Source organism: Callorhinchus milii, unplaced genomic scaffold, assembly GCF_018977255.1.
Source record: "Callorhinchus milii isolate IMCB2004 unplaced genomic scaffold, IMCB_Cmil_1.0 Scaffold18, whole genome shotgun sequence".
NCBI classification, from domain to species: domain Eukaryota; kingdom Metazoa; phylum Chordata; class Chondrichthyes; order Chimaeriformes; family Callorhinchidae; genus Callorhinchus; species Callorhinchus milii.
The window spans coordinates 6,032,085-6,059,410 of NW_024704759.1; the positions used below are offsets into that span (position 1 = coordinate 6,032,085).

The 27,326-nt window shown below is 46.0% G+C and overlaps 2 protein-coding genes and 1 long non-coding RNA gene across 3 annotated transcripts; 2 read left to right on the forward strand and 1 right to left on the reverse strand.

Moving 5' to 3' along the window:
* Positions 1 to 2,035: 2,035 nt before the first annotated feature.
* On the forward strand, positions 2,036 to 8,708 carry LOC103172990 (protein spire homolog 1-like). Its single transcript, XM_007885671.2, has 10 exons — positions 2,036 to 2,224; positions 3,488 to 3,553; positions 3,927 to 4,091; positions 4,238 to 4,309; positions 4,999 to 5,122; positions 5,985 to 6,091; positions 6,274 to 6,349; positions 7,171 to 7,316; positions 7,496 to 7,600; positions 8,566 to 8,708. The coding sequence occupies exons 1-10, from the start codon at positions 2,129 to 2,131 to the stop codon at positions 8,695 to 8,697; spliced, it is 1,089 nt and encodes a 362-aa protein (XP_007883862.2). The 5' UTR covers positions 2,036 to 2,128; the 3' UTR covers positions 8,698 to 8,708.
* Positions 8,709 to 9,654: 946 nt separating this feature from the next.
* Positions 9,655 to 12,727, forward strand: LOC121850377. Its single transcript, XR_006085572.1, has 3 exons — positions 9,655 to 9,782; positions 10,927 to 11,050; positions 11,531 to 12,727. It is a non-coding gene; the product is annotated as an uncharacterized LOC121850377 (long non-coding RNA).
* A 249-nt stretch (positions 12,728 to 12,976) lies between these two features.
* Positions 12,977 to 24,450, reverse strand: pigt (phosphatidylinositol glycan anchor biosynthesis, class T). Its single transcript, XM_042341852.1, has 12 exons — positions 24,197 to 24,450; positions 21,663 to 21,840; positions 20,889 to 21,016; positions 20,162 to 20,262; positions 19,967 to 20,053; positions 19,029 to 19,116; positions 18,111 to 18,208; positions 17,249 to 17,417; positions 16,232 to 16,432; positions 15,307 to 15,472; positions 14,755 to 14,838; positions 12,977 to 13,969 (listed from the first exon to the last, which is right to left on the reverse strand). The coding sequence occupies exons 1-12, from the start codon at positions 24,441 to 24,443 to the stop codon at positions 13,720 to 13,722; spliced, it is 1,797 nt and encodes a 598-aa protein (XP_042197786.1). The 5' UTR covers positions 24,444 to 24,450; the 3' UTR covers positions 12,977 to 13,719.
* Positions 24,451 to 27,326: the final 2,876 nt, after the last annotated feature.

Sequence of the window (27,326 nt, forward strand, 5' to 3'; positions counted from 1 at the left end):
CAAACAATGACTTTGAAACAACTTTGGATCCAGGAAGAAACTTGCACAAAGATTGAGAGGTTTGATGCATGATCAGCTGTTATCAGCCTTGCCTAATATAAATCTGTTTCCCTTTCAGGCGACCTTGGGAGGCCATGCAGTGAGGAGGAGGTAATTGACTTTGCTTTTTAAACGGAATCCACTCCGATTGCCTGAGCAGACGAGACTGAAAATGAAAAGCGATTAAATATACCAAGGTTCCCCGATAGAGTGCTGCACTCTTCACCCTGGTGGGAGACCGTTTTAGCTCTTGGTTTCCGTGGCTAATGTTCACTCTCCCCAGTGCCATTCTCCCTTGTGCAAAGCAAGAGAAGCCGGAAGATTATCTGTTTTGGGATGTCTCTGGGTGAGGCTGGCCCTGTGGTCTGGTATCAGCGTTAAATATTCCTAGGTTAGATGTGAAGGTCCTTGCTCTCTGCCCTTAATTTTGCTATTGTGCCTTGATTGCTGTGCCTTTTGCTGAACTGAACATTTTATGGTGGCTTTTGGGTGAAGTGGTCATGATAAAGTGCGTTGGTTGTAGCTCTGTTTCCATGGTATCTCTCCTGTAACAGAGAAAGAGTGTGTGGAGAGACTGCATTCTTGATCATCTTCTTGATCATTAGGGTTCCTTTGAAACCTAATGTTGCCCATTAAAAGATGATCTGGATCTGAACCAGAAGGATCTGACATTCCTCACCATGGCCTTTGACCCTTACCCAAGTTTCTCAACCTAAAATGTGGATGGATAGGAACAGCAATAACTAATTATATTTGTACAGCGCCTTTCATGTCGGGGAGGACATCCTAAGGCGCTGGACAGTCAAGGATTTGGACCCGAGCTGGGGGTTGGGATCAGGAGGGGTGGAGCATGAGTTCCTTTTTAATTTCAAGAGATGGGACTTTCTCCTGATGTCCTGAGCTATGTTTGACAAGAGCTGATTTTTCTGTCTTTAACCCCACGTCCACTGTGAGTTTCAGGCTGTTGATTCTCTAGGAGTGCTCATTTACAAGGCTCTTGACTGGGGGCTGAGCAACAGTGAAGAGCGAGTTCTCAGCCTGTCTCTGGAGCACTTGATCTGTAGAATGGTGCACAGATTGCGGCAGCAACCACCTAGCACCATCAATGAAATCGTTGAGGTAATTCTGTTTGCTTGGCTATAACTACAGTCATTTACAATCAACAATCCTCTGGAATGTTCATCAAACAACACTTTGCCTCTCTCCCTCTCTGTTGGGATTTCTGATCATTGAGTTAGAAATATGACCCGACAATCCAAAGTGGTGTAATAACAAAGTTTTGTTGAACAATTAGTCAAATATAAGTATTTACAGAATAAAAGCATAATACCCGATCCGATGACTCTGGGCAATGACCATCTGACCTCTATCCTTGTCTTTGCTCCGGCTGCTGCCGACCACTACTCACTCCTCTTTCACTTTCTTACTGGAGGTAAATTCCCTCACCCCTGTACATATACGTAGATACAGTAGAATCGATTCCACTGGGAAGTGCGCTGACCCTCTGCACAACTCCAACTATTTCAAAGTTACATCTTTCTTTTATGCGTTTCTAACTCCAGCTTCCCTGGTCACAGAGAGAGCCCCCACCTTTCGCAGGGCTGCTTTGCACATCGAAAGATATGGACAACTTCTGGACAGCCTTCCCCGGTCTGCTTGTTTCTCAGCCTTGAGATAAGCAGGTGCCTGAGGCTGCAGCCTTTGCTTTCTGTGGTCCATTGTTGTTACATCTAAGCTAAGGGCCCATTATCTCAGAGGAGTGAACATCTTCCCAGGAAAATATGCAATGTTATCAGAAGCTAACCTCAGCCCGTCCAGCAATTCCATTTAACTATCAAACCTTCTGGAACATTCGGTTGCTGTTTGAAATATACCAATGTATCCCGAGGTGATTATCAATATATTTCAACATCTTCTGCCTTGAATAACCTACTCAAAGCTTCCCTCTTCGACCATGCCTTTTGTCAAAATCTTTAAATCCTTTTTCCCTGCTCTGCGGTCACTACTCCTGTTGTCAAGAGCTTTGAGGAGTTATTTTTGTTTCCTGTGGTGGTTTCAGCTGTGTGAAAATCGCCTGTTTAACCCTTCGATGGCTGATGACCACTATCGAGCCGTGTGTCGGGCTTTGTTTGACGAGTCCGTAGAGCTGCGCAAATCCTGGAGCAACATAAAACGTGCAAAGAAGGTAAGCTGCTGAACCACTCCCATGTTTTGAAGACTGCTGCATGCACTCTGTTACATTACCTCAGTCTGCTAACCAACTCATTCATTTATACTGACTTCAGAGTTTAGTTGCTTTGGTTGGGATTGGGACTTAAGGATTGAAAGGCAGACCAGGCTGATAATCCCCAAATAAAATTGGTCGCTCACTTCATGGCTGTTTATGGGACACCTCTGTGTCCAAATTGGCTGCCATGTCTCTCCAATAAAACAGTTGCTACAATTTATTATAGTCCTACATAGAGCTTTGAAACAATCCTCCCGATGTGAAAGGCGATGTATCAGATGTAAGGTTTATTTATTAAGGTTGAAGGCAAAGAGGAGCCACTCTTGTACACATGGAGAATAATCCATTCAATTTAATAATAATCCTTGCATTTGATATAGTGCCTTATCGCGTCATTGACCCATCTCAAAGGCACTTCACAGAATATATTGTCAAATAAATTGACTATCTTGTGAGCAGCCAATTACACACAGCAGTGTCCCACACACAGTTGAAGGGGCTTCTTCATCTGAACTAATCCTATGATCTGCGTGAGCATTTACAGCAATGAGATAAATGACCCAAATTTAATGTGTTTTGAAGAATGTGGATGAAGGAAGTTATGGATTTATCCTAATAAAAAGTATAAAAGTAAACAATTATGAAATAAAATACACAGAGATCCTATGAGTGCCCCCACCCCGGCTAAGAGATCCTATAATACTTACTAATTCTAGTACTAGATATAGAGCACTCGCCTCTAAAACGAGAGACTTGGGTTCGATTCCCAGCAGGGCGAAATGTTGAGCCAATTGCTTTACTCTACATACATCTCTTTACCTAGCAGTAAATAGGAACCTGGTTGTTAGTCGATTGGCAGATCACTTTTCCGGGGGTAATAATTCCTTCAAAATAATAATAAATTGGTCACTCAATCCACGACTGTTTGTGGGACACTGCTGAGTGAAGTTGGCTGCCACATTTTTCCCCCAAATACTGTATACAGTCATTTCACTTTACAGTATCTTCTGTGAAGCACTTTGAGTCGTCTCGAAGATGTGATAAGGCACTATATCAAATGCAAGGATTGTTGTTATTATTGTGTAGGAATTACTGCATGATGAATTTCCGGCATCTTAAGATGTCCTCCTGATGTCAAAGACGCTACATAAATGAAATTTGTTGTTATACTAAGGCTGGTAAAGGCTCTACATGTCTAATGTTGTGTCCTATTCCTCCCAGGCACTGATGAAGCTGCTGGAGGATAATCCACCAGATCGAATCATCCCTGAAGCGACTATTTACTGGGTGAGAGGATCATGATTCCCCCTCATGTCTTATTCCTCTGATGTTGCACCATTAATTGTGAGATAAGAGTATCTCTGCCTTCACCCACCTCTAAAGAGAATTAGAGAAACATTCCTCATCTCTAATGTGGACAACGATCAAGGAAGGTGCTGTTTAAAGTAGATAATAATAATCCTCGCATTTGATAAAGTGCCTCATCACATTAAAGAGGTTGAGAGGTCTCAAAGCACTTCACAGGATATACTGTAAAGTGGAGTGACTGTATTTTTGGGGCAAAATGATAATTGGTCGTTGCTCACGTTTGCCTGAGATCTTGTCAAGGTTGAGTTTAAGCCCAGTGACTGGCTATGTGTTTTTTTATCTTCCTCTCCAGAGTCCAATGTGGATGCAGCTGATGGCTGAGGTGAAACACGGTGTGAAGTTAAAGAAAGAACATAAACATCACTACAATCCTCTTCCAATGAAGACCGAGCTCTCACCAATCAAGAACATGCTGGATGACCTCAGACACAGGAGATATACCCTGCGGAAGGTTCCGGTGAGTTATTCATGAGGCTTGCGTGTAAGATTTGGCTCAGCAGTGCAGGAGGTGGTGAAAATATTCTACATGTGGGGGCTGAGCGGTCGGTCCTCCTGACGTGAAAGGCACTGTGTAAACGCAATTTGTTGTTGTGCTTGTTCCAGGTCACTGACAAGAAACCAAAGAGCCCACTTGACCAGCTGGACTTTGCACACTTAAGGTCCTTGTTGAAGCCGGTAAGTTCTTGGAGAAAGTTGCTGCTCACCTGGTACCCAGGTCCTCGTGGGCCAGGAGACCACACCATACATCTGACTCCTGAGTTGTCACTTCAAGAGATCCTCTGAGTGCAGTGTTGCATGCAAGTTGCATTCCCCTGTATATTATATGGGTGCGCACACACGCACATGTGTGTTTATATGTCATACATGTCTGTATAATCTCATTTAGAGGTGACACTCTCGCATCTCAGATTTTAACCTTTTTTTAATCGGCCACTGCGCATACTTTTTTGGTCAAAATGTGTCCGTTACAAACCCAACGAGGCTTGCTGGGCTTGGACCTTCTTCAAAAGCTTCACTGTGTATTGAAATTTCTATAGAAACCACAGAGCTTTTGTCGATCAAAAACGTTGTGATACTTGAGATGGGCCTTGGAGGGGGCAGAGGGATTCAGGGATGGAGTTCCAGGGGGTGGGGGCAGAAGGGCTGAAGGCCCGACCTCCGATGTTGGAGCCTGCAAGACCGAGGACATGGAGCAGACAGTACCTGCTGAATGGAGGGAGCGGACGGGCTGGTTCAATACTTGCTGGTTAAATTGTAGTTGTTAAATCGATTTGTTCACTGACTGCCTGCTATACGCTAAACATGCTCCAAATTGAGAGAGAGAGAGATTGCCTTAATTTTTTTGCTTTACACAAAATCTCCAGGCATCCACAAGGAAACTGAAAGCCCAGCCACCGCCCACCCCTTGTCTCCACGAGATGCTGATGAAGGAAATCCAAACGGCGAGAACACTGCGTTCGGTCTCCCCGGGAGAGGACTCATCTGCAAGTGAGTTTCACTGAAGCTTTATTTCTGAGGTGCCTTTTGGCTTCTTCCCAACTCCCTATAATAATACTTATATGAAGTCCCGTGAGGTGGTGGATAGAGCACTCACCTCAGAGATGAGAACACACCTGGGTTCAATTCCCAGGCAGCGTGAACTTTAGTCAAGTTTCCTTACTCTACATGCCTCTGTTTACCAAAAGAAAGTAGGAACTTGGTTGTTAGTTGATTGTCTGATCGCTTTCCATAATAATCCCTCAAAAAAAGTGGTCACTCAATCCACGACTGTTTGTGCCAATGTCTTAATGACGTGACAAGGCGCTATATCAAATGCAAGGATTATTATAATTAATTTTAAATACAATAAAAGAAGCAAACATGGAGAAGGGAATCGAACATTAATGGGTTTGATGGGATTAGGAGGTTCATGCGGACTATAAACACCGCATGGTTGATTGGGATGAAGGGCCTGTTTTCCTGTTGCTACACTTTGTAAATCTATGCAATAAAACTATCTAAAAATATTAATCAGTGTTCTTACATTTGATACAGAGCCTCTAATGATGAAACCTCTCAAGGTGGTTCAACATGTAATCTTTGTCAAGTGTGCACTTGTAAGAAAACGTGGCAGTCAATTTACACACAGCAAAGTCCTAGGACACTGGGAGAAACTTCTTTCTGAAATCCAGCCCATCCCTGGGGAGGGATTAAACAAGGCACAATTAAACTACACACAGCCACTGATTTCACTGTTAAACTCCTGTCTCCGTCCTGAGATTGTCTGTTCCTTTGGGATAGGATCTATGTTAATCTGAACAGAATCCCAGCTGGTTACAGGCTATTCATTCCTCTCTCGACGGTTTATCAGGGGAGCTTTCGGTCAGGAAAAGACAGCTGTGTGAGACCTCGACAGACAGCCAATGTGTCCAGTCTTCAACATCTGTGAAAAGGCCGAGAACGGACTCACAACTTCAGGTACAGCAGCAACAACTTGCACCTGTACATACAACAACTTTCAGATCGCAGAAAGTTTGAGTTACAGGCTGAGTAAGACTGTATAGAGACTGAGGAAAAAATCTGGAAAAGAGAATATTTCACTGTTGTAGGTACTAATGTTAGATTTACGGTTGTTTATTTGCTGATTGGTTTGTTTCCAGGCGGATCCCAGTGACTCTGAGCAAAGCTGGGAGACGGGAGAGAGAAGGGTGTTTTTTGGGCCGGACAGCAGCACAGGTACAAAGACTTCTGGAGGTTTTAATAATAATCCTTGCATTTGATAATAGCACCTTATCATGTCGTCGAGACGCCTCAAAGTGCTTCACAAGATATACTGTAAAGTACCGTGACTGTATTTGTACGTGGCAGCCGTTTGTACAGTGCAATGTCCCACAAACAGCTGTGGAGCAAGTGACCAATTTTATTTTGGGGAATTTTCGGCCATGACACTGGGAGAGAGAAACTCGCTTCTCTTTTCGAATAGTGCCACGGGATCTTTGACGTCCACCTGAACAGACAGAAGGGACCTCGGTTTACCGTCTCATCCGAAGAACGGAGCTCAGTTAAGTTCTCACAAATTTCACCCCTGTCCGTCCTTTCAAAGTCAAGCCTCTGCCAATGCTGATTTTTTTTGGCCAAAGGTTGAGTTTGAAATGTTGCAATTGGAATTAGAAAAATCATAAATAATTCAGAAAGCTGCAAACTTGACAGTGTTGAAACTGGTATCTGAAAACCACAAGTGTACCCAAAAAACGGCTTGTAACTGTGAGACTCGCTCACTACCAAATCCATCGATAAAATGGCTATTTTGTGGCTGATATTGGAGGGAGAGGTGAGGGTATCATGCAAAATATAACCTGAAAGTGAACTCTAGCTGTAACTGCCAATCTGCAGATGTGTTGTGTTCGAGGGAACTTAGTAATCCCAATGACATGACAATTCAAGCAGGATAGACCATCTGCCCATCTCATCTCCCAATCCAGTTCCCCACAAGATTTCTCCCTCTATTCACCTGTTTCTGTTTGTTTTATTGAAGGTGCCTCTATTTCTCCTCCTAGATGTTTCGAAAGAACACTTTTGCTCGGCGGTGTCAACTTACGTGAATGTGAAGGAGCTCGTATGGCATTCAGTCAACCAATGCAAACCACATTATCCTCTACAGATAATGAGGCCTTTTGGCAGCTTCTATGAACTTGTAGAAAATGTAAGTTTATTTATTTGTGTCAGTCCACAGTTCTGCCTGACTTTAAGACCAAATGGCCTCACACGTTAAGAGTACATGGAATCTCGAAGTGGTAACAATCCTCTTACCCTGGAATGTGGTTGATTGCTGTGGTTGTTTACCTTGCTCAGTGGCTGGGTATTTTATTGTCTTTTATTCAGGAGGATTTTCATTATTCTTCAACACTTCTGGTCCAAGAGCTGGTGTGTGTCTGTCAGACGTTGGCAAAGCGAAAAATGATAACCTGCAAAACTGTGAAGGACAAGGTTAGGAATGGTTTAGCTCCAGGACTCAATCCCACGTAAAGGGTACTATATAAATGAAAGTTGTTGTTCGTAAAGTTCTCAGAAAATCTGATAATTGGTGAGGATTCTTGCTTCTGATCATTATTCCGTGCTCATCTGTGTGAGTTCTTTAGTAAGGAGAGAATTAGCTTTTAATAATAGTAATAATAGAAACAATAACAAATAATCATAAAAATAATAATGCTTGCATTTGATACAGCATCTTATCACGACAGTTGTTGGAGGTTCTGTCCTTCAGATGATATGTTAAACTGAGGTGTATTCTGTCTGTTCAGGTGAACGTTAAAGATCCCATGGTACTATTTGAGAAGGGACTTTCTTCTTCCCAGTGTCCTGGCCAACAATACCCCAAATAAAATTGGTCACTCACTTCATGGCTGTTTGGGAAACATTGCTGTGCACAACTGTCTGCCGCCGTTCGCCCACAAAATATACAGTCAATCCACTTTACAATAAATCCTGTGAAGCACTTTGAGACGTCTCAGTGAAATGATATCAAATGCAAGTATTATCGTTACATTTGAACAGGAGTGTTTTCACAACAGGACTATGTCTCAAAGCATTCCATGGGATATACACTGTAAAGTGGAGTGACTGTGGGAGAATGTGTGCTTATGACACTTGTAAAACTGTTCCCTAGTCACTGCCTGCAAGAACTGCAGCCAACATTTGGGAAGAGGGAAAAAGAGTTCACTAAATAAACTGCTACAATACTTTGGTTGATTGTAAATTGGCACAGCGACTCCACATTTCCATGGTGTCTGTCGCACTGCCTAAAGATGCTAGTTTGTGCTTTGACTTATATATTCTGTGAAGCACTTGAGACGTCTCGAAGATGTGATGAGGCCCGATATCAAATGCAAGGATTATTATTACTTCCTGATTGACTGCCTAATCTAATGGCAATTCTGTCTCTGTCTCTTCAGTTCTGTTTCTGTTGCCAAAGGGAGCTTTTCTTCACCTGGGCTCTCCCCTGCCACCTCTGTAAAAAGGTGAGATTTGCCTTTCTGTTTTGGTGGTGTTCATCTAGTAAGTGCAAGACTGGTCTACAGAACTGAAATGCTGTTTGGGGTGGGGTCTATTGGATGCAATAACCAAATAGTGCAACATGTAAACTTATTGCTAATGAACACAGACATTTTATGGAGGTTGACCTCAGTAAAGGTGGTGGCCATCTGAACACGACTAGTTTTGTTCTTGTAAACCTGCTTCACAGTTTATGGCCAATATTAACCAATGACATTTATTGTCAACAGGTCAATGTGTTTAGAGTACTCTATGAAGGTAAGAATATTGAAATAAAGCCTTGGTTTATGTGTTGGTGATTCCTGTCTGGGAGTTGAGGGCGGGGGGGTACTTTTGGGGATGAGGGGGTAGTATTTTGAAGGGAAAGATTTAAAGTATAGCTGGAATTCACAGCTATCCTCATCTAGATGAGCCTCTTGGAACACTCTCTAAAGATCCTAGGTTCCTGTTCGATCCAGAAAAGATCATTGCAGAGAATGATGCATGCAGAGAATCATTCATTCCACCAAAATGAAGCTTTGAACATCTTCAGAGTTTTAAAACATGGTATTCCATTAGGTTCAATTATTCAAGGTGTGCTTTAAGAAATGGCAGCAGGTGGCACCCTTTTGCAGGGAAATAGTTTGTTCCTTTCAGGGTGCCAGAAATGTCATATACATCCAATAGGATATACAATATATATGATCTATTGAGTGCATGTGTGTGCACACGTCCGTCCATCCCTTTAATAGGACCCTAAAGTAGGGGAAGTTGTTAAAAATTTTAAATCCTCCATTGGGCTCTGTTTTAGGTCTCATTCTCACTTCCTCAGGCTTCAGGAGGACTGAAATCTAAACTTTTCCCAGTCAAAAATCGAACTTGTAGCCATCGGCTTGAAGACTTTGGGCTTAGCCTCCTCAAACCCATGGCGTTAAAACCAGGTGATCAAACTCCCATCGGAGATAACTGTTTCAATTGTGCAATTCCTCCATCTCATTGCAGACATAGCTCCGCTTCAATGTATGCATCTCCCAATCAACTTCTTTCAACCATTGACTGTGAGGAAGGTGGAGACCAGTATAAGGGCGGAAGCCTGCAGATACAGCTGGAGAAAGGCACTGCACTGGGACTCCTCCAGGTAAGAGGGCAATTCACACGGATATCCCAGAAATTCTGTCACAATAGGATTCCCAGCAAGTAGTAAACTTATGGAACAGGCTCCCTAGGGAGACCGTGGAAGCAGAAAATTTAATTTGTTTCAAGAACAAATTAGATAGATTTCTGCTAGAAAATAATCTCTCCGAATACGTTATATAGCTTGGGATATGACAAGTCAAACGACTGCCAGGATGGTGGAAGGCAAACTAGATGGACATTGGTCCTCTTTAGCCAGCAAATTCTTATGTTCCTAAGTTCAGTAGAGTTACTAATTAAGTTACATCAGTAACTAAGATATTGGCTGTGTGATGTATTGGTTTCACATCGCAGATGAATCCCTCAAATGAAATCAAAAACGCATTACGCATGCTAATTCTAGTTGGTTGGCTGTCTTTCCACCTCACAGGTTTTAGCTGACTAGAACTCCATTCTATCTCTGGAATTTCCATGTGTAGGTGGGATGCATGGAATTCTCAGTTTGGATACTCTTAAGCACGGTGATGGGTTTCCACATGTGTCAGATACCTGACTGACAAAGAAAAACAATTCACAGTGATACAACCTCACCCCAATCGATCACTTTTCATCAGATCTCTGAGGATCATGAGAGATTCAGATGAAAAAGGCCCTTCAGCCCATTTGATCGCACCCTGGATACTGGACTCATTTAGAAAAAATATCTTGATCTGACGGGAAGAGGGTTGGGGGGGCAGAGGGAATTCTGGAAGGATGTGGCTAAATGGGCCTTCTTCATCCAACCCAATCTTGTGATTATAGAGGCTACAAGAACCTTTGCTCAGAGGGTTTTATAAGGTGGAATGCCTTCCCACAAATTACCTAAACCACGGCTGTAACAGCATTCAAATGGAATTGGTGGTTGGGTGGGGGAATAAAGGTAATCAGGAGAGAGATTAGAGTGGTGACACTCCAGGGAAACGAGCATCAGGGTGGAACTCTCTTTCTGTACAGTATAACCTCATTAATTTTAACAATAACTTGCATTTATATAGTGCCCCTCGCAACGGTAGCATGCCAGAGGGTAGGATGCTACCCTGCATGAGGGTATATGGTTATTTACTTTTCTATCAGTGGGATGATTATAAGATGACGGTGTCCTCCTCTAGGTGGAAAGGTCAGGGTGAGGACAAAGAACTAGAAGGTGCAGTTGGAAAGCGTCTTCGGGTTAACAGTTGTTGAGCTGCACATACAAACCCTCGGCCAAGTCACGTGGAGCAACTCGTGTGTGAGGTAAGTGTAGGAGATGGACTTTCTCCAGGATTATAGTGCAGGAGAAGATATTAAAGCAATGTGAGATGGTTGGAGATTGAAGACTGGGAAAGACTGAAATTATGAGTATCTTAAAAGGAATATCTTTTTTAAAAGCTGAAGCTCTGAGTGAAGTGATGCTTGGTGAAAGCCTCCGGGAAGTGACGGGGCTGGAAATTGAGTCTGAATCAATGGTACACATTAAACTTGGGTCTGACCTGAAGTTCAGGCTCATTTTGGAATGAAAATAACAAACAGTAACTTGAAAGTGTGTGAAGTGTGGAATAGCCTATAGGATGCTCCATAAACCCAATTGCCCAGCGCCCTGGGATGTCTTTCCGACATGAAGAGTGCCATACAAGTGCAATTTGTTGTTGAAAATTGTGTTCCTATTTCTTTCTTGTATTCCTAGAGTACTACTGGTGCCTGTTGCTGTCTAACTGATTGTTTCCTTTAATGAAGATGACCTGGACGGATGTGTATGAGGAATTGTTTGAGTACCAAAATCCATGACTGAATCCATCCACTCCTGACACTTGAGGCCATGAAAGCTGTGGTCTGTGTGTAAGTGTGTGCATTGGTCAAGACTATTTATTTTTAAATTTTGATGATATTGGACCAGTGAGATTTTATCCAGAGTAAAGTGGAAGCACAACCCTTTGGATACATAATCTATTCCAGGAACATTATTCAATAAGATTTTTGCTTCAAGACTTGAATTGAGCAGTGGTCCATGATGGTGCTTATTTATATTTGATGCAACTCCTTGCTAGCTCTAAGTTACAACTTGAAATGTAAGCAAGTGTGGATGAAAGAAATTTACAATTCCACAAAAGATTCTCATGACGGGTGCTGCAAAATGAAACGTTTAACTCCCACGAAAACCCAGATGGTTCCTACAGTGATCCTATCACGTTATGAATGGTCAAAGGAAAGATTCTACAACTCGACACCATAAAAATGGATGGACAGTCCTTTGCTGAAGCGACTCACTGTGTTTTGATTGAATCTAGATTTGGAAGTTTTATTCTGGTACTTTTGTTTTTCTCTCAAAGAATCTAACTTTGATTTTTGGATTGAAGAAAATGACGATATTGTCACTACCTTTCCTGAGTCTTCAATTTATCTTAAATTGTGCAGTGAAATTTGTGTAGCATTGAATTGCCTGATCAAGAAAAGCTGTAGACTTGAAAAGGTAGATTTGTGGCTTGCTGTCCTCTCTATAAAGTATTCTCTGATGGGATCAAGATGAAGTATTAACTAGTTTGTAATGTCCTGTAGTTTGTCATAGTTTGATCCAAATGGAGAGACTGCTTTCCTTCAAAGTAAATTAGTCCTTTTATTGATATGGCTTGTATTTCTGAACAGACATTGTAAAATGTCACTTATCTTTATATTTTACAAATGTATTTGGACACCGGTAAACACTTGTCCCGCACAGTTGTCAGGTGGAATTTGTTGTAATTGTAGTAATGGATATTGTGTTTTAACAACTCACTGTATAGTCACTAAATTTGTATCCCAAGTTCACCTGTTGTGTACACAGCTCCACGAAGCTTTCCTTCACTAGAAAGGATCTAATTCTGCTTTAAAAGGGAAGGGGGAATTTTATCCTATTTATTATTCTGCTTATGTAAAATACTCAAGTGTTTGAAAACATGTTGAAGTATGGACTTGATTTATATCTTTCAGTATGATCTTGTCATCTCTTGACTTTCCTGCAGCTTATTTTATGCTGTTATACTGCCTGTCATTTTCTTTACACCGGTCCCTACCCTCCCAATTTCTAGGTTTTATGGCTGCATTTCTCTTCAACTGAACTTATATTTATTTCACTTGTTGTGAAATGTGATCACTACAACATAAATGATGGCAGTTTGAGTGCATGGAAGACATAACACCATTCAGTTCGGTCCAACCTTTATCAGGAAATTAATCATCAAAAACATCTTACTCATGCTGCATTCCTTATTCCCTTGTTTTAGTTCTTAAAATCTGCTGGGCAGTCACCAATGCAAATACGGTTCTGTGTTACAAGATCATTTCTGAAAAAACAAATAGACAGCTAAAGCCAGTGCTTCCCTGATGGTCTTTCAGACTACCAGAGTGCCCTGAGAGCAGGGCTCAAAATACAAAGCTCTGTGAGCTGCCAGGCCCCTAGTAATTATATACCCCATTAAGGTTACACCACAGAGAACCAATTCAGTCACTGTACAATGTTTTCTTCTTACTTGGCCATACAAATGCTTTGTACTGCACTGCCTTTCCACCAACACCAATATTCTCCAGTGGGTATTACAATAATAATCATCATCCTAGTATTTGATATAGCACCTCATCACATCGTTGAGACATCAAAGCACTTCACAGAATGTATTGTAAAGTGGAGTGACTGTATTTTGTGGGCAAAGTGGCATCATCCACACTTCAGAGCAAGCAGGTCCATTTGCCCTGGGCAATACAGTAGAACTGTAAGAGTCAAGTATTTCCAGATATCATCTTCTCATTCATTTGACTGGGGGGTGTTGGGTTCTTAATTCCACCCCAAGGAAATCATTATACCAGGTGAAGTTGGGGTTCACCCAACTCGTAACATGAACTGTTGTGATAAACGGTTGCCTCACTGACTGTGATGACTGTGTGTGACTGGCTCAGAGCACTGGGACTCCACGCATTCTTCGGATTACGTTGGCGATCTTCTTTGCCAGCCCGTCAGAAGGCTCAGCGATCTGGAAAGTCCTGGTGAGAAGATTGTAGAGGGAGCCATAGCCAACAGCCACCACAGTGCAGGTCAGGCAGATGACATTGTATGGCATACTGAAATCAGGTGTCGGCAAATTCACCAGCAGCGCCTCGGTGTAGATTCTGACAAAGTAACTGGAGGAGTCACTGGAGGGGAACCTGGAGAATAAAATACAGGTTAGCTGATAAACCAGACTGTATTGCAATATGGTCTCTGCATAATAAGTACAGGAACATCAAAATCCCAAACTATAGACCCCCTTTGATTGACCATAAACCCCACTGGCCCTGACCTGCTTCTCTTTGAATTAACTTTCTAATTTAACTTGTGTCCCTGGTATTTGTACACTTCATCATACCAAAGATACTGCGTTTCGCCCACAAAATACAGCCTTTATAGTATATTCTGTGAAGTGCTTTCAGACAGTTTGTTCCAATATGAATTAGGCCTGGAGGTGGGAGCCTGGCTGATTTTCCCTTGCTAGTCCAGTGACACCAAGGCCAATTGAAGTAGACCAATGAATGAGTTGGCTAAGATCAGCTAACTCAGTACTGATGAGAAATGAAACTTCTGATCTCTGGTCTGAATGGCATAGTGTTGCCCAGGGGTCCTTTCGCCCACTAGGCTATCACGGGAGCAAGGACTATATGTTTAATAATGATGGCTGGTGGTAACATTAAGAGAAGCTAGGTTGGAGGAGTTAGAGGCCTGGCAGTGTGAAGGAGCTGTACTGATTTGCCAAACTGAAATGGAAACATTCCCAGCTTAATAACCCGCGATTGATGTCAATTTGCGCTGTTGAGCTCAGTAACTCCGATAGGTATTAGGACCTAACATCCTTTTATGTTTTCAGTTTGATTATTAAAAGGAAATGCGACAGTGAGGCTCACTCTGTAATAGCAAAGTCAAAGCATTAGTTATACGAATAAACACTTATACTAACAGTTTGGTGAAGTTAGGTCTGCTTTTGGTGCCATTCGCTTGCATGGTTACACTGCTGGGGACCAGTGCACTCAGTACTGAGGAGCTGTAAAGGAAAGGAAGATGCATTGGTGACTGCCGTCAACTCCGCTCGAGGCAACTTTCACCTCACCACCCCCCTAGGCTTCATCTGAGTGCATACGTGCTCCGTGACGCACGATGCCACAGCGCCACTGAGAGTCGTCGCGTCATCAGGTGTGACTGCAGTGCCAAATGCAAAACTGCCGTACATGCGTGATGGTCAAAGTTCATCAACGATAGGAGATCTCCAAAAACAAATAAACCCACGTCACTCCCAGTCACAAGACCCTTCCAATGAGGTATAATTCATGTATCTATGTCAATGGGTTGTTGAGATCTTGGTTGATACACACACACACACAGACATTGTCGTTTTATTAGTATAAGATGCTTCAGTTGGTCTCTTGTAATTTCATACATTTCTCCCTCTGTCATTTGTTCCACCTGAAATTGTGGCTGGCAATCGAACCCAGGTCAGCATGAGAGAACTTACCCCACGTAGAAGCCGTGATTGGCATCAGGGGGGTACTCTGTCCATTTCAATAGCGCTCTCTCAAACTCAATGCTGATCTTCGTGACAGAGTTGGCTGGCAGTTGAATCAGCATCTCCAGCAGGTGGGAGCGCTCCCGGTCTTTGGCTGGCTGGTAATGGATAAAACCTGTTACCGTGAATCCAAAGAACAAATAGTTAGTTCACAGTCAGACCACAATGACATGGTCTTATTTGTCAGTCACGAATGCTGTTGTAAAATGGAACGTAGTAGTGGTTTTCAGATAGTTGTTGCAGTGCCACTACTGGCCCCTAGTACAAACTACTCTCAGCTCAACAGCACCACCAGCGGTAAACATCATACGTTACCTTTTCCAGTTATTAAAAGAGTAAATCGTGAGCCATCCAAAGGCTCTCTTCAAAGACGGTTTCCTGCTGTTTTAATCACATTTTCATTCATCCTTTGTGGTCTCATGACAGATCACAGTTGGCCAATCTGCCACCAAGAGCACAATTGAACCAAGCATCTCAGGTGCAGTGCTTGTCTGTGCTTATCTCAGCTGAGGGAACACTAGTGGGAATGACTGCCTTCAACGCTCCTGGATTTGAGAAGGGAAAAAACAGCCAGTGCCCCTCACCCACCGCTACCCGCAGCAAGGTGACAGTATTTGGGTTCCAGATGAGGAGAGGATCAGACTTGACTGTGATGCCCCTGAGGATAAAATCTCTGCCTGCTCTAACTGTCAGGGTTCACACATGCACACCGGTGAAACCACTCTTCTGACAACCAGCGCTTCTATTTTTCAGAATAACCTTTGCTCTCATGGGAAGGGGAGATTCTCCATTCGTCCCATGAATTACCCAAGAACAAAAGTAGCTCCAGGAGCAGAGTAGATAAAGTAACCGGTGCGAGAGAGATGGACCTTACTTGGTTTGTTCTCCTTGCCCCGGGTGGTGATGCTGAGCGTGTGAATGTACAGGCGGAGGTACCAGGGCACAGTTTCCATCAACAGAATGGGGAAGCCTCGGTAAGGATGGTTATTGTAGATCAAAGTGTTGACTCTGCCTTTCTCAAGGCCGTACCCGCTAACGTATCGCTCAGCGTGGAGAGCAGGCACAACAGGCTCCCCTGCACACACAGACCAGAAGCAATTAGTATTACAGCACTACACAATAGTTCACGAGACATTTAAAATACTTGGAATAGTATAAAACTTACGAAGGCTAACACACCTATCCCACATCAAAGAAACCCATTTAGGGAAACTTCAACTAGGCTTCCATTGCCATATGCACGTGAGTAAAATTGCTTCGAGGCTTACTGACAAAATACTGTCTACGTCAGACGGCATCAGGTTAGTACCCTCTAAACAAGCTCGGAGAGGCAATTTTCAGTTGTCAAAAATGATTCCAAATGCCAACACCAGGCTTTAGTTAAAACGCACTTTAACAATGTTCCGCAAATAAACAATGGAATGTGTTTAGGAATACCTAAACTTTGACCCGATTTCTATTTATTATGTGACACTAATAAAATAACAGGAGTCACCTAACTTCTCTTAAATCTTACCTCTTCTAAAATAATAATCCTCCTATCCGATACAACACCTTTACGTCAGGAGGACATCTCAAAGCGCTTCATAAAATATACTGTATATGTAATAATTATATTTTGTAGAGTGAAGTCAGCCTACTAATTTGCACACAACAATGTCCCACAAAGAGCCATGAAGCAAATGACCAATTTCATCTGGGTGATTGCTGACCAGGAAATCCACTCTTTAATCGAAATTGCTCTTTAATCACTCGAGCTGATTTAAACACTTTGCTGGTTTCCATGGCCATCGCGACTTCTCAAATAGAGCACAGCCCTTACTGCTCGCTCCCAGCTATTCATTTCACAGACTCCGCACCACGCTCTTGTGCCCCAGGTTCTCACACTTACTGTACTGCTTAGCTGGTTTCCCTTTCAGGGCTATGTTTAGGGATTGGGACGGTGTGCTGTACAGCTGCGGGTTCAGCAGGTCGTACACTGCGTAGGATCTCCACTGGCCATGAAGTGTTGTCCTAATTTGAGACAGTGGCGTTGGGGTCAGCTCATACATCTCATTCTCCTGAAAGCACAACAGAGGCAATCCTTTATAGTTTGCTTTACTTACAATAATAATCCTTGCATTTGATATAGCACGTTATCACATCGATGAGACGTCTCAAAGCGCTTCACAGGATATACTATAAAGTATATACTATAAAGTGGAGTGACTGTATATTTTGTGGGTGAAATGCAGCAGCCAATTGCGCTAACCACTACGCTACGGTACTTCAACTAAACTGCTTAGAAAGTAAAAGGAGCTCTACCTGAGGTGAGAAGCAGTGGTTCACACACACAGAGTGCATTGTGTGCAAATTTTCCAACATTTACTTGTGTGAAAGTCAGCTAAAAATTTTTTAATGAAATATAGTTTTGGTTGTTATCATGTAATTAGCAGGCAAACGATTACCAAATTTGCAGATCCATAACTTTGCAAATACTCAATAATTATGGAATCACCTGATCAATTGGTGAAGAAGTGAAATGACGATTCTGCTCTATTTTTTTCTCGTATCAGGAAAGTGAGGGAGTTGGTGAAATGCATTTTTATATAAGATTTCACACAGGAGAGAGCGAGGAGGTTACAGGAGGGAACAAGAGGGAGTAAGTGGGTGGGGACTCATATGGAGTATAAACACTGGCACAGACTAGTTGGGCTGAACGGCCTAGTTCTGCGCTGTGTACGTAAATCTATGCATTAAAATTTGTTCAGTACCTTATCTGCGTCAGTGAGGTCCACATAAATTGTACTTTGAGAAGCCAGGGGGCACACCTCCGTCAGTGTGCGTGAAAACATCTTAAACAATGACCATTCTGTAAAACATTCCACCACACAGCTATTAGGGCAGATACAATGCTGAACTACCAAATCCTGTTCCGTGGCTCAACTCATTATTCTATTATGTTCCCAGAAGTGGCCTGCAATTTAACATTTTAGCTGGTTGAACTCCAGCAGTACCCCAACGCACACTCTTGCGTCCCCAAGCCTTGACTCTTGCCAACCTGCACCTAATACTTTCCAGAAATAGGTAACCAGGATGTGTCCCTCCATGGAGAGAGAGAGTGCGCATTCCATTCCAACAATCTATCGCTGGAATTTCTATCTGTAGGTGGAACGCATGGAATTCTCAGTTTGGCTTGGATATCCTTAAGCAAGGTGACGGGTTTCCGCATGTGTGTCAGGCTGACCAAAAAAGAGGGGCCGCAACACTAGATTAGTAGTGTTATCAAGTTGAATTATCAAGTTTAATGCCTTTTCCAAAAGTGAATTTGGCTATTTAATAACGGGTGGAGAGAGAGGGGATAGCAGTCAGGGATGAAAGCTGAGTTTATTGTTGTGTCCCTATTGCCATCCTAGCTGAGATCAATTAACCCAGCAGGCAATGAACACCGGCACAGTTCAGTGACTCACTAGAGAAATGTGCCAGATCATTGTAGTCATCCACATTATTGACTTTATCCCCCAGTTATTTTCCTGGCAAGTTTTGGTTAGTACTATTGATTAATGTAAAATACAATGTGACCTCATTGGTAGATTCACTGTATCAGTTAAAATCTAGTAAAAAGGCAACATAGTAAACCTACCAAGCAGTCGCCTATATGTAGTGCCTTATTTCCACTGAATTTTATTTACCTTTCTTTGCAAAGCCACTGGCGTACAGATCGAAGACCACAGAGAGACTCTGTGTCAGCTCCAAAGAGGTACTGGAGCACAGGTCATCCTGGATAAACAGCAAAAAAAGTGATTAATTCAATATAACTGTATCTCTACCATCGTCATTCTTCACTTGTGAGACATTGGTGGAAGTTAAGAAATGTTTATGGCAGCATCAAACATCATCTGTTCCTGCTCTCTCCCATGGCAGTACCCAGACACTAGGCCTGGGAAATGTTATTCCCTGCGAGGCCCAACTATCGCAACTGAAATCAGGTAATTGAGCAGATTCAACATCAACAAATTGAATTTATATAGCACCTTTCATGTCGGGAGGTCGTCCTACAGTGCTGAATACAGAGCAGATATAGTGAGCACCTTTTTGATCGGTATGTACAAGGCAGTATATGTACCAGGCAGTGTATTTATCCACTTAGTCATAAGTGGCCATCACTAATATCTGAGCTTCGCTGGTGAGGTTAGTTGGTTACTTGACTGAAGAGAGCGTCACAGATGAGCCCAATATCCTCTTCACCCAATATCCACAAACATGTATCTTCTAATGGGTCACAGGATAGCAATCAGAAGTGGGAAAGAAAAATGCTTTGTATCTTTGTTTTCTAGTTTGCAATGTTTTTTCACCCAAAAACATCACTCCCTAACTTCCACCAATGCCTTTTTTATAACCATCTGACCACCCAAGGTCACTGCCTCTGTAATAATAATGTAATAATGCCTTTCACTGTAATAATGGATGTTGCTTTCCAACAGTTCCCTGTGAAGATAAACAACGGCCCATCAACGAGCACCTGGAACAATGGAAGAACGTTGGCTTAGTGTCCCTACAATGAGTAGATTCTTCAGACTTGCGATCTCTGTTCTTTGGTTGGTTACGGATCCCTGCATTTAGCACTCACCCTGCAAACAGGCCGCACGTGGACAGCTTGTGAATGGTAACTGGTGTGAAACAATCGCTCAGCCTTCAGCAGCACTGCCAGCCCTGCCTGAACACAAAACATAGTCACCACAAGGGAGCAGTCCTGACAGGAAAGACAACAGTTGTTAATTTATTAACATTCCCTTTCATTTTACTTTCCTCTGGTAAGTTTTACCTTTGAACCGCAAGGTAGGAGCTTCTTCCAGGGGGTAAGGTTTTCAGTGCAGACCACCTCTCTCGGGAGGATTGAGTACCTCAGGTATTTATGGTCTGTAGCTGCAGTCAGACACACGGGCAGGATTAGATACACATCAACAAATGGACGTGTAAACAGTCAACAACAACTTACATTTATATAGCACCCTTCACGGGGGGCAGCATCTCGGAGCGCTGAAAATCAAATCATCCGGGTGACCAGATAGCATAAGATGGTACAAAATAACCAAGCATTTTGTATCTCCTACACTGTTGAATAGATAGTGTAAGACGCCCATTAATACATAGTTTTTTCTACGATAGAGTTGCATCTCTAGCAAGCAGACATGTTCAGATATACAATGATAAATAGAAGAGTTGCATATAATCATTATAGGTACATAATTAGGGAATGCAGATACAATCATGCCCTGTGGATTTTCGCATTCAAATGAGTATGAGAAATCATCTGTTAACTAAAATCTTAATTACACTGGGTTCTCCATATGCAATATGTAGTGGTTACATGTTTTACTCTCCAGTATTTAAATGGACCAAGTACACCAAAGATTTACTATAATCCCTTCCCTTGGTGCTTCGATAAGAACATAACCTGACAGCGTGCTTTTTCCAGCCAGGTCCCTTTCTTGCCTGATATTAATAAATGTGCATATAAATACCGGGGTGTTGTGTGGGTTCCTGCTTACCATTAATGATGCCGAGAGGTTTGAAAGAGGCTGTGGGAGTGACGGTGTTTGTGGAATCAATAAAATTAAGAGAAGCACAAAACAGTCCTGACAGAACGTTGGTTAGCTCCTTCCAGGTAGTGTCAATGCTGGAATCAAAAAGGAAGCTCCCTGTATTAAATGTGATGACATACTACATGGTTAGACATGCAAATTAAGTAACTTTTATAGTTTAGTTTTATTTGTGAAATCTTCCTCCTCTTGGTAATCAATGAACAAATATATTTAATAAAAAACTTCAAAAACCATTGCTGCAAACTAACAAATTATTCACTTTAATGCACCATTACCTGCCTCCGACTGATGATTCTATATTAAGAAAACTTGCCCAAGGTTTCGTCCTGCTGGGAATCGAACCCAGGTCTCTCGCTTGTGATAGGTACTTTAAGATAGGTCCTTAAAAGGGAACAATTTGCAAGGCTATGGGATAAGAGCGGGGGAGTGGGACTAGTTGGTAGCTCTTTCAAAGAGCCGGTACAGGCACGATGGGCCGAATGGCCTCCTTTTGTGCTGTAAAGTTCTATGATTCTATATTGAGGTGCAATCAATATTGCTCTTGTACCCAAAAACAATTGAAGTGACAACCTTCTTACATTATAAAGACCATTAAAGTTTTTGAAAGATCATATACATATAAACCTATGCAAAAATCAGAACTTATTCTATAAGTTTTGCTGATCAAATGCTGCCATTTAGTGTACAAGCTTCATCCAGGTTATGTACTTTAATACTCACTTCGATACAGACTTCTGGAACCAAACCCAGAGTTCAGCGCCTGGTGGGGCTTGCTGGAAAGGCTGCCCCCACCCTCTCCTCCTCCAGAAGCCTTGCGTGAAGGAGAGGTGCAGCTCACGAACCGAATACTTAGAGATCACCTGGCCTAGTGACTTGGGGAACAGCCTGTAGTGAGAGACTGCAGAGACCAACCGGACATTAATATCACAGGGCAAAATACTGCGGATGCTGGAAATCTGGTATAAACACGGACGTTGCTGACAACACGCAGCAGGTCAGGCAGCATCCATGGAGAGAGGAAAATTAGTTAACATTTCAGGTCTATGACCTTTCGTCAGAATGGGGGATGTTGGAAGGGAGCAGATTATAAATACGCTCAAGCAGAGAAGGGGACGGGGGAAAGAAAAAGGAAACATTTTTAGATGGAGGACAGAAGACGACAAGATCAGAGATGTTGATGGTGCAAGACAAAAGGCAAAAGGGTGATTATAGAACGAACGGATGTGAATAAGAACCAGAGGATGTGTTAATGGTTATACAAGGGGGGAGGCAGGGCCACAATCGCACTCCGAACCACAGTTCCCACCTTCTCTCAGCCTGCTGCGCGTTCCCAGCAACTTCTGTATTTATATTAACATGACAGGTTACAACAATGTCACTCCACCACCACCAAACACCGCATCTGCTGCATGTATCCCCCAGAGGATCGAATTCAAGATCCTCACCCTCACCTACAAGGCCATTCACGGCCTCGCTCCCTCCTAACTCTCTGACCTACTATCCCCCTACCTACCTGCCCGTACCCTCCGTTCCTCCGGCTCCGGTCAGCTCCACATCCCCTGCCCCAACCGCCCTACCATCGGTGGCCTTCAGCCTCTCAGCCCCGAGGCTCTGGAACTCCATCCCCAGTGCCTTCGCCGCCTCCTCCCTTTCCTCCTTCAAGGCCGGTCTCAAGACCTTTCTCTTTGACCGTACCTTCAGCTCCGCTCTCGACTCTCTCCCCCCTCCTCGCTCCCTCCCTTCCCTCCCCTCACCCTGACCATTTCCCCCCCAATGCTCGGGTCCCGACCCAACTGTACAGCGCCTTGGGACGTCCTCCCGACGTGAAAGGCGCTCTATAAATGGAATGTTGTTGTTGTTGTGACATCAAAATACTCCAAAGTGCTTTACATTAATTACTGTCAACTGTAGTGACTGCATTTTTGAGCGCGTGGAAAATGAAGTAACACAGTCTGGTACCTGACAAGAGCAGAGCCGGTGGGACAGTTCAAGAACTGCAACCTGTGCAATATTAATAATAGCAACGCTTGCAGTTCATATACCACGTCGTCGAAAGCGCTTCGCAGGATGGACCGTAAAGGGGGATTTACTGTGTGTTTTGTGGACAAACCTTGGCAGCCAGTCCCACGCAGCACCGTCCCACGAACAGCCATGGAGCGAGTGGCCAATCTTATTTGGGGGAACGCTGGCCAGGACACCGGGAGACAGAGACTACCTTCTCGTTTCGAATAGCACCGCGGGATCTTTAACATCCACCCGAGCAGGCAGACCGGCCATCGGTCAACATCTCATCAGCAGGATGGCGCCTCCGACCATGCAACCCCCACCCCCCCCCACCCCCATCCCCGGCCTCCCCATCCCCGGCCTCCACCAGCACTGCACTGGAGAGTCATTGGGTGGTGGGGAGGGGGGGGGGGGGGGAGAGGGGAGCGGAAGGGAGAGGGGTTGGGGAGGGTGGGGAGGGGGTTTGGGGTGGGGAGGGGGAGGGGGTTGGAGGTTGGGGTGGGGGGGGGTTGGGGAGGAGGGGGGTTGGGTGGGGGGTGGGGAGGTGGAGGGGGTTTGGGGTGGGGTTGTTGGGGAGGGTGGGAGGGGAGGGGGTTGGGGAGGGTGGGGAGGGGGTTTGGGGTGGGGGGGTTGGAGGTTGGGTGGGGTGGGAGGGGGTTGCGGAGGGTGGGGTGGGGGGGGGGGGTTTGGGGTGGGGGGGGGGGGGGTTGGGGGGGTTGTTGGGGAGGGGGTTGGGGGGGGGGTTGGGGTGGGGTTGTTGGGGAGGGGGGTTTGGGGTGGGGTTGTTGGGGGGGGGTTGGGGTGGGGTTGTTGGGGAGGGGGTTGGGGTGGGGTTGGGGGGGGGGGGGTGGGGTTGTGGGGGGGGGTGGGGGGGGTTGGGGAGGGGTTGGGGTGGGGTTGTTGGGGAGGGGGGGTTTGGGGGGGGGGGGGGTGGGGTTGTTGGGGAGGGGGTGGGGGGGGGTTGGGAGGGTGGGGTGGGGAGGTGGAGGCTTGGGGAGGTGTGGGGTGGGGTGGGTTGGGGAGGGGGTTGGGGTGGGGTTGGGGGGGGGGGGGTGGGGGGGGGGGGGGTTGGGGGGGGGGGGGGGGGGCTTTGGGGGGGGGGGGGGTGGGGTGGGGGGGTTGGGGAGGGGGTTGGGGAGGGGGGGGGGGGGGTGGGGGGTGGGGGGGGGGGGGGGGGGGTGGGGTTGTTGGGGAGGGGGGGGGTGGGGGGGGGAGGGGGGGCGGGAGGGGGGGGGGGGGGGGATGCCCACCTTTCAGTGCCTGGGCCTCTCTCTGCTCCAGATCCACATCCCAGCGGGTCCGGAACTGGAAATCCGCCGCCACATCCCCGGTGCTCAGCGGCTTCAGCACCAGCTCTTCCTCGAAGCGATCCCGCTGCCCGCACCTGGCCAGCTCCTGGGCCCCGACCGGCACCGGAGCGGTCAGCAGGCAGGCGGCGGCGGCGGCGGCGGCGAGCAGAAGGCACCCGGGCCCCATCGCTATGGGAACCGGCACCATCGCCCCCGGCACCGACTTCCGCTGCCGCCGCCCGGAACTACAAGCCCCAGAGTGCACCGCTCGCAGGGCGCATGCGCGCTGCTCGCCTCCGCCTGGCCACCAGACAGTGGCGTCTCAACAACAACAACGACGACGACGACGACGGCGGCGACGACAACAACAACAAGATGACAGTCGGGAGGGCGGCCCGAGGCGCTGCACAGACAGAGTTTCGGACCCGAGCTGGGGGGGGGGGTGTGGGGGGGGGGTGGAGGGCAGGGGGATGGGTCTTGAAGGTGGCGAGACCGGAGGGGGCGAGGCGGAGTGGGCGAGGCGGAGGGGGCGAGGCGGAGGGCGAGGCGGAGGGGGCGAGGCGGAGGGCGAGGCGGAGGGGGCGAGGCGGAGGGGGCGAGGCGAGGGGGGCGAGGCGAGGGGGCGAGGTGGAGGGCGAGGCGGAGGGGCGAGGCGGAGGGCGAGGCGGAGGGCGAGGCGGAGGGGGCGAGGCGGAGGGCGAGGCGGAGGGGGCGAGGCGGAGGGCGAGGCGGAGGGGGCGAGGCGGAGGGCGAGGCGGAGGGGCGAGGCGGAGGGCGAGGCGGAGGGGGCGAGGCGGAGGGGGCTGAGCGGAGGGGGCGAGGCGCAGGGGGCGAGGCGCAGGGGGCGAGGTGGAGGGCGAGGCGGAGGGCGAGGCGGAGGGGCGAGGCGGAGGGGCGAGGCGGAGGGCGAGGCGGAGGGGGCGAGGTGGAGGGCGAGGCGGAGGGGGCGAGGGCGGAGGGCGAGGCGGAGGCGCGGAGGGGGCGAGGCGGAGGGCGAGGCGGAGGGGCGAGGCGGAGGGCGAGGCGGAGGGGGCGAGGTGGAGGGCGAGGCGGAGGGGGCGAGGCGGAGGGGGCGAGGCGGAGGGACTGCGGGATGGAGTTCCAGAGGGGCGGGTGAGGCCGGGGGGACATGAAGCCCTGAGCGGAGGGAGCGGGCAGGATGGTGGGGGGTTAGCCGGTCGCAGAGGTGGAGGGAGCGAGGCCATGGAGGGCTTTGGAGGCGAGGACCAGGATCTCGAACTGTATCCTCTGTGTGATGGGAAGCGCCGGTGGAGTCGGGCGAGGATGGGGCTGATAGGGAGTGGCGGGAGAGGATGGAGCGAAGCTGAGAAGCACCAACAACAACTTGCACTTATATAGCACCCTCTGCTCAAAACAACATCCCTGAGGGCTTGACAGTCTGAGCCCGAGCCAGGGAGAGGGAGAGGGCGGGGGGGAAGGGAGGTGGGCGGAGGATGGAAGGGAGGGGGAGGGGGCGAGGAGGGAAGGGGGGGGGGGATGAGGAGGGAAGCGACGGGGGAGGAGGGAAGGGAGGGTGGGAGGGGGGGGGGATGGAGTGGGGGGAGGACGGGGAAGGGGAGAATGGGGAGGGTGAGGGGGAGGAAGGGCACGGGAGGGATGCGAGAGGAAGGGGAGGGGGTGATCGTAAGCACAAACAAGCAAACGACTTTGGTTTAATGTCTTATCTGAGTTGCGTTGGAGTGTCACCCTGGACTACATGCGATGGACATCAGGGAACCTTATGAAAGCGGCAAGTGCACCTTATCACGGTGTGTGCAGGCGCGCACATGGATGTGATGCACAAAGGGGCGACTCCTGACTGTTTTAAACGTGTGCCCAACCTGTGTGCGGTGAAGGAAACAACGGAAGTTTTTTTGTACTCGGAGAAAGAGAAAAAAATTGTAACGGAAGACCTTGTGTTTGTTGTGGATTTCTGTTGTACCAAATATATTTATAAATAAATATATATTTTCAAAAAAAAACTAAAACTATATGGGTCTGAAGACCTGATGCGGGGGTGTGAACCCACATCTTTATGATTCAAAGGTAAGAATGCTAAAACCCAAGCCAGGCTGACACACTCGTTAGGCGCTACATCAAATGCAAAGATTATTTACTACAAATAAAATACGTCCAAATCGCACTTCTACTCATCAGAGTGAGTGACAAGTGACGTCTGTATCTTAGCTTTGCAGGTTTGGTTTGTTCATGTATTTTTAAAGGACATGCCTGTGTTATCAACAGAACCCAGTTTCATGTTCGGTATTACTGTGGTTTCCTGGGTGTGACTCTCATTGCATCAACTCATACATCTCTGCTCTTATCAACTGAGTGAACTCACTTTGGCTTTTTTTCTGTGTGTTTATATTGAAACAAACCATCACATAGTAGCACACCAGCCTGAACTGGAGAATTAATCCCATCTTTTACCATCTGTTTTGAGCTTCATAGACACAAATAATAATACTAATCCACACAGTCATGGATTGAGTGACCACAAATTTTTTGGAAGGATTATTTTATTTTAGATAAACTTATAACCTGGTGAATATAATAGAATAAGTCACAACCTGGGTTTGTAACAATAGGCATGGATTCTTGAAGCAAACACAATAGTGTTACATGATTTTTTAATATTTTCCCCAATTTGTCTTCTCCAATTCTCTCCTCAGCTGTTCTTCAGCATTTCTCCCCTCTCTTAATTTGACTCTTGGGAACTGAGCTCCATGAGTGGTGAGGCCTCTCCAATACATCATCCAAGTGTCTGCAATGTGTGAATCTGCAGATTATTTGACCAGGTGGTCAAATGTGTATGTTCACCACAGTCAAGCTCAATCTTATCCTTACACACTACCCAGCAGAGGTCTCTGACTACTCAAAACTGGCTGATTTGCCTCTCCTAAACCCAGGGCATGAAGCTTCATTGTTCTGTTCCCAAAATATTTTTCTTATTTTTATTCCCGGCAAGTAACACTGGACAATTTATTTTGCTCAGCATTGGTTTCCTCCGCACTGTGTACCAAGATAAGTTGGATGTTGATAGGTTGTTTCCACTTGTTGGTGCATGCAGAGTGAGGGGTGTGAATATACG

What these genes read in the sequence shown, in the direction of transcription:
- LOC103172990 (XM_007885671.2), top strand. Translation starts at nt 2,129, where the DNA reads ATGGCTGATGACCACTATCGAGCCGTGTGTCGGGCTTTGTTTGACGAG. An exon ending in ACATAAAACGTGCAAAGAAG is followed by an intron (nt 2,225 to 3,487) that starts GTAAGCTGCTGA and finishes TATTCCTCCCAG; the next exon opens with GCACTGATGAAGCTGCTGGA. An exon ending in GGGAGAGGACTCATCTGCAA is followed by an intron (nt 5,123 to 5,984) that starts GTGAGTTTCACT and finishes ACGGTTTATCAG; the next exon opens with GGGAGCTTTCGGTCAGGAAA.
- pigt (XM_042341852.1), bottom strand. Translation starts at nt 24,443, where the DNA reads ATGGTGCCGGTTCCCATAGCGATGGGGCCCGGGTGCCTTCTGCTCGCC. An exon ending in TTCCAGAAGTCTGTATCGAA is followed by an intron (nt 21,017 to 21,662) that starts GTGAGTATTAAA and finishes TTTTGATTCCAG; the next exon opens with CATTGACACTACCTGGAAGG. An exon ending in TCCTACCTTGCGGTTCAAAG is followed by an intron (nt 20,054 to 20,161) that starts GTAAAACTTACC and finishes TTTTGTGTTCAG; the next exon opens with GCAGGGCTGGCAGTGCTGCT.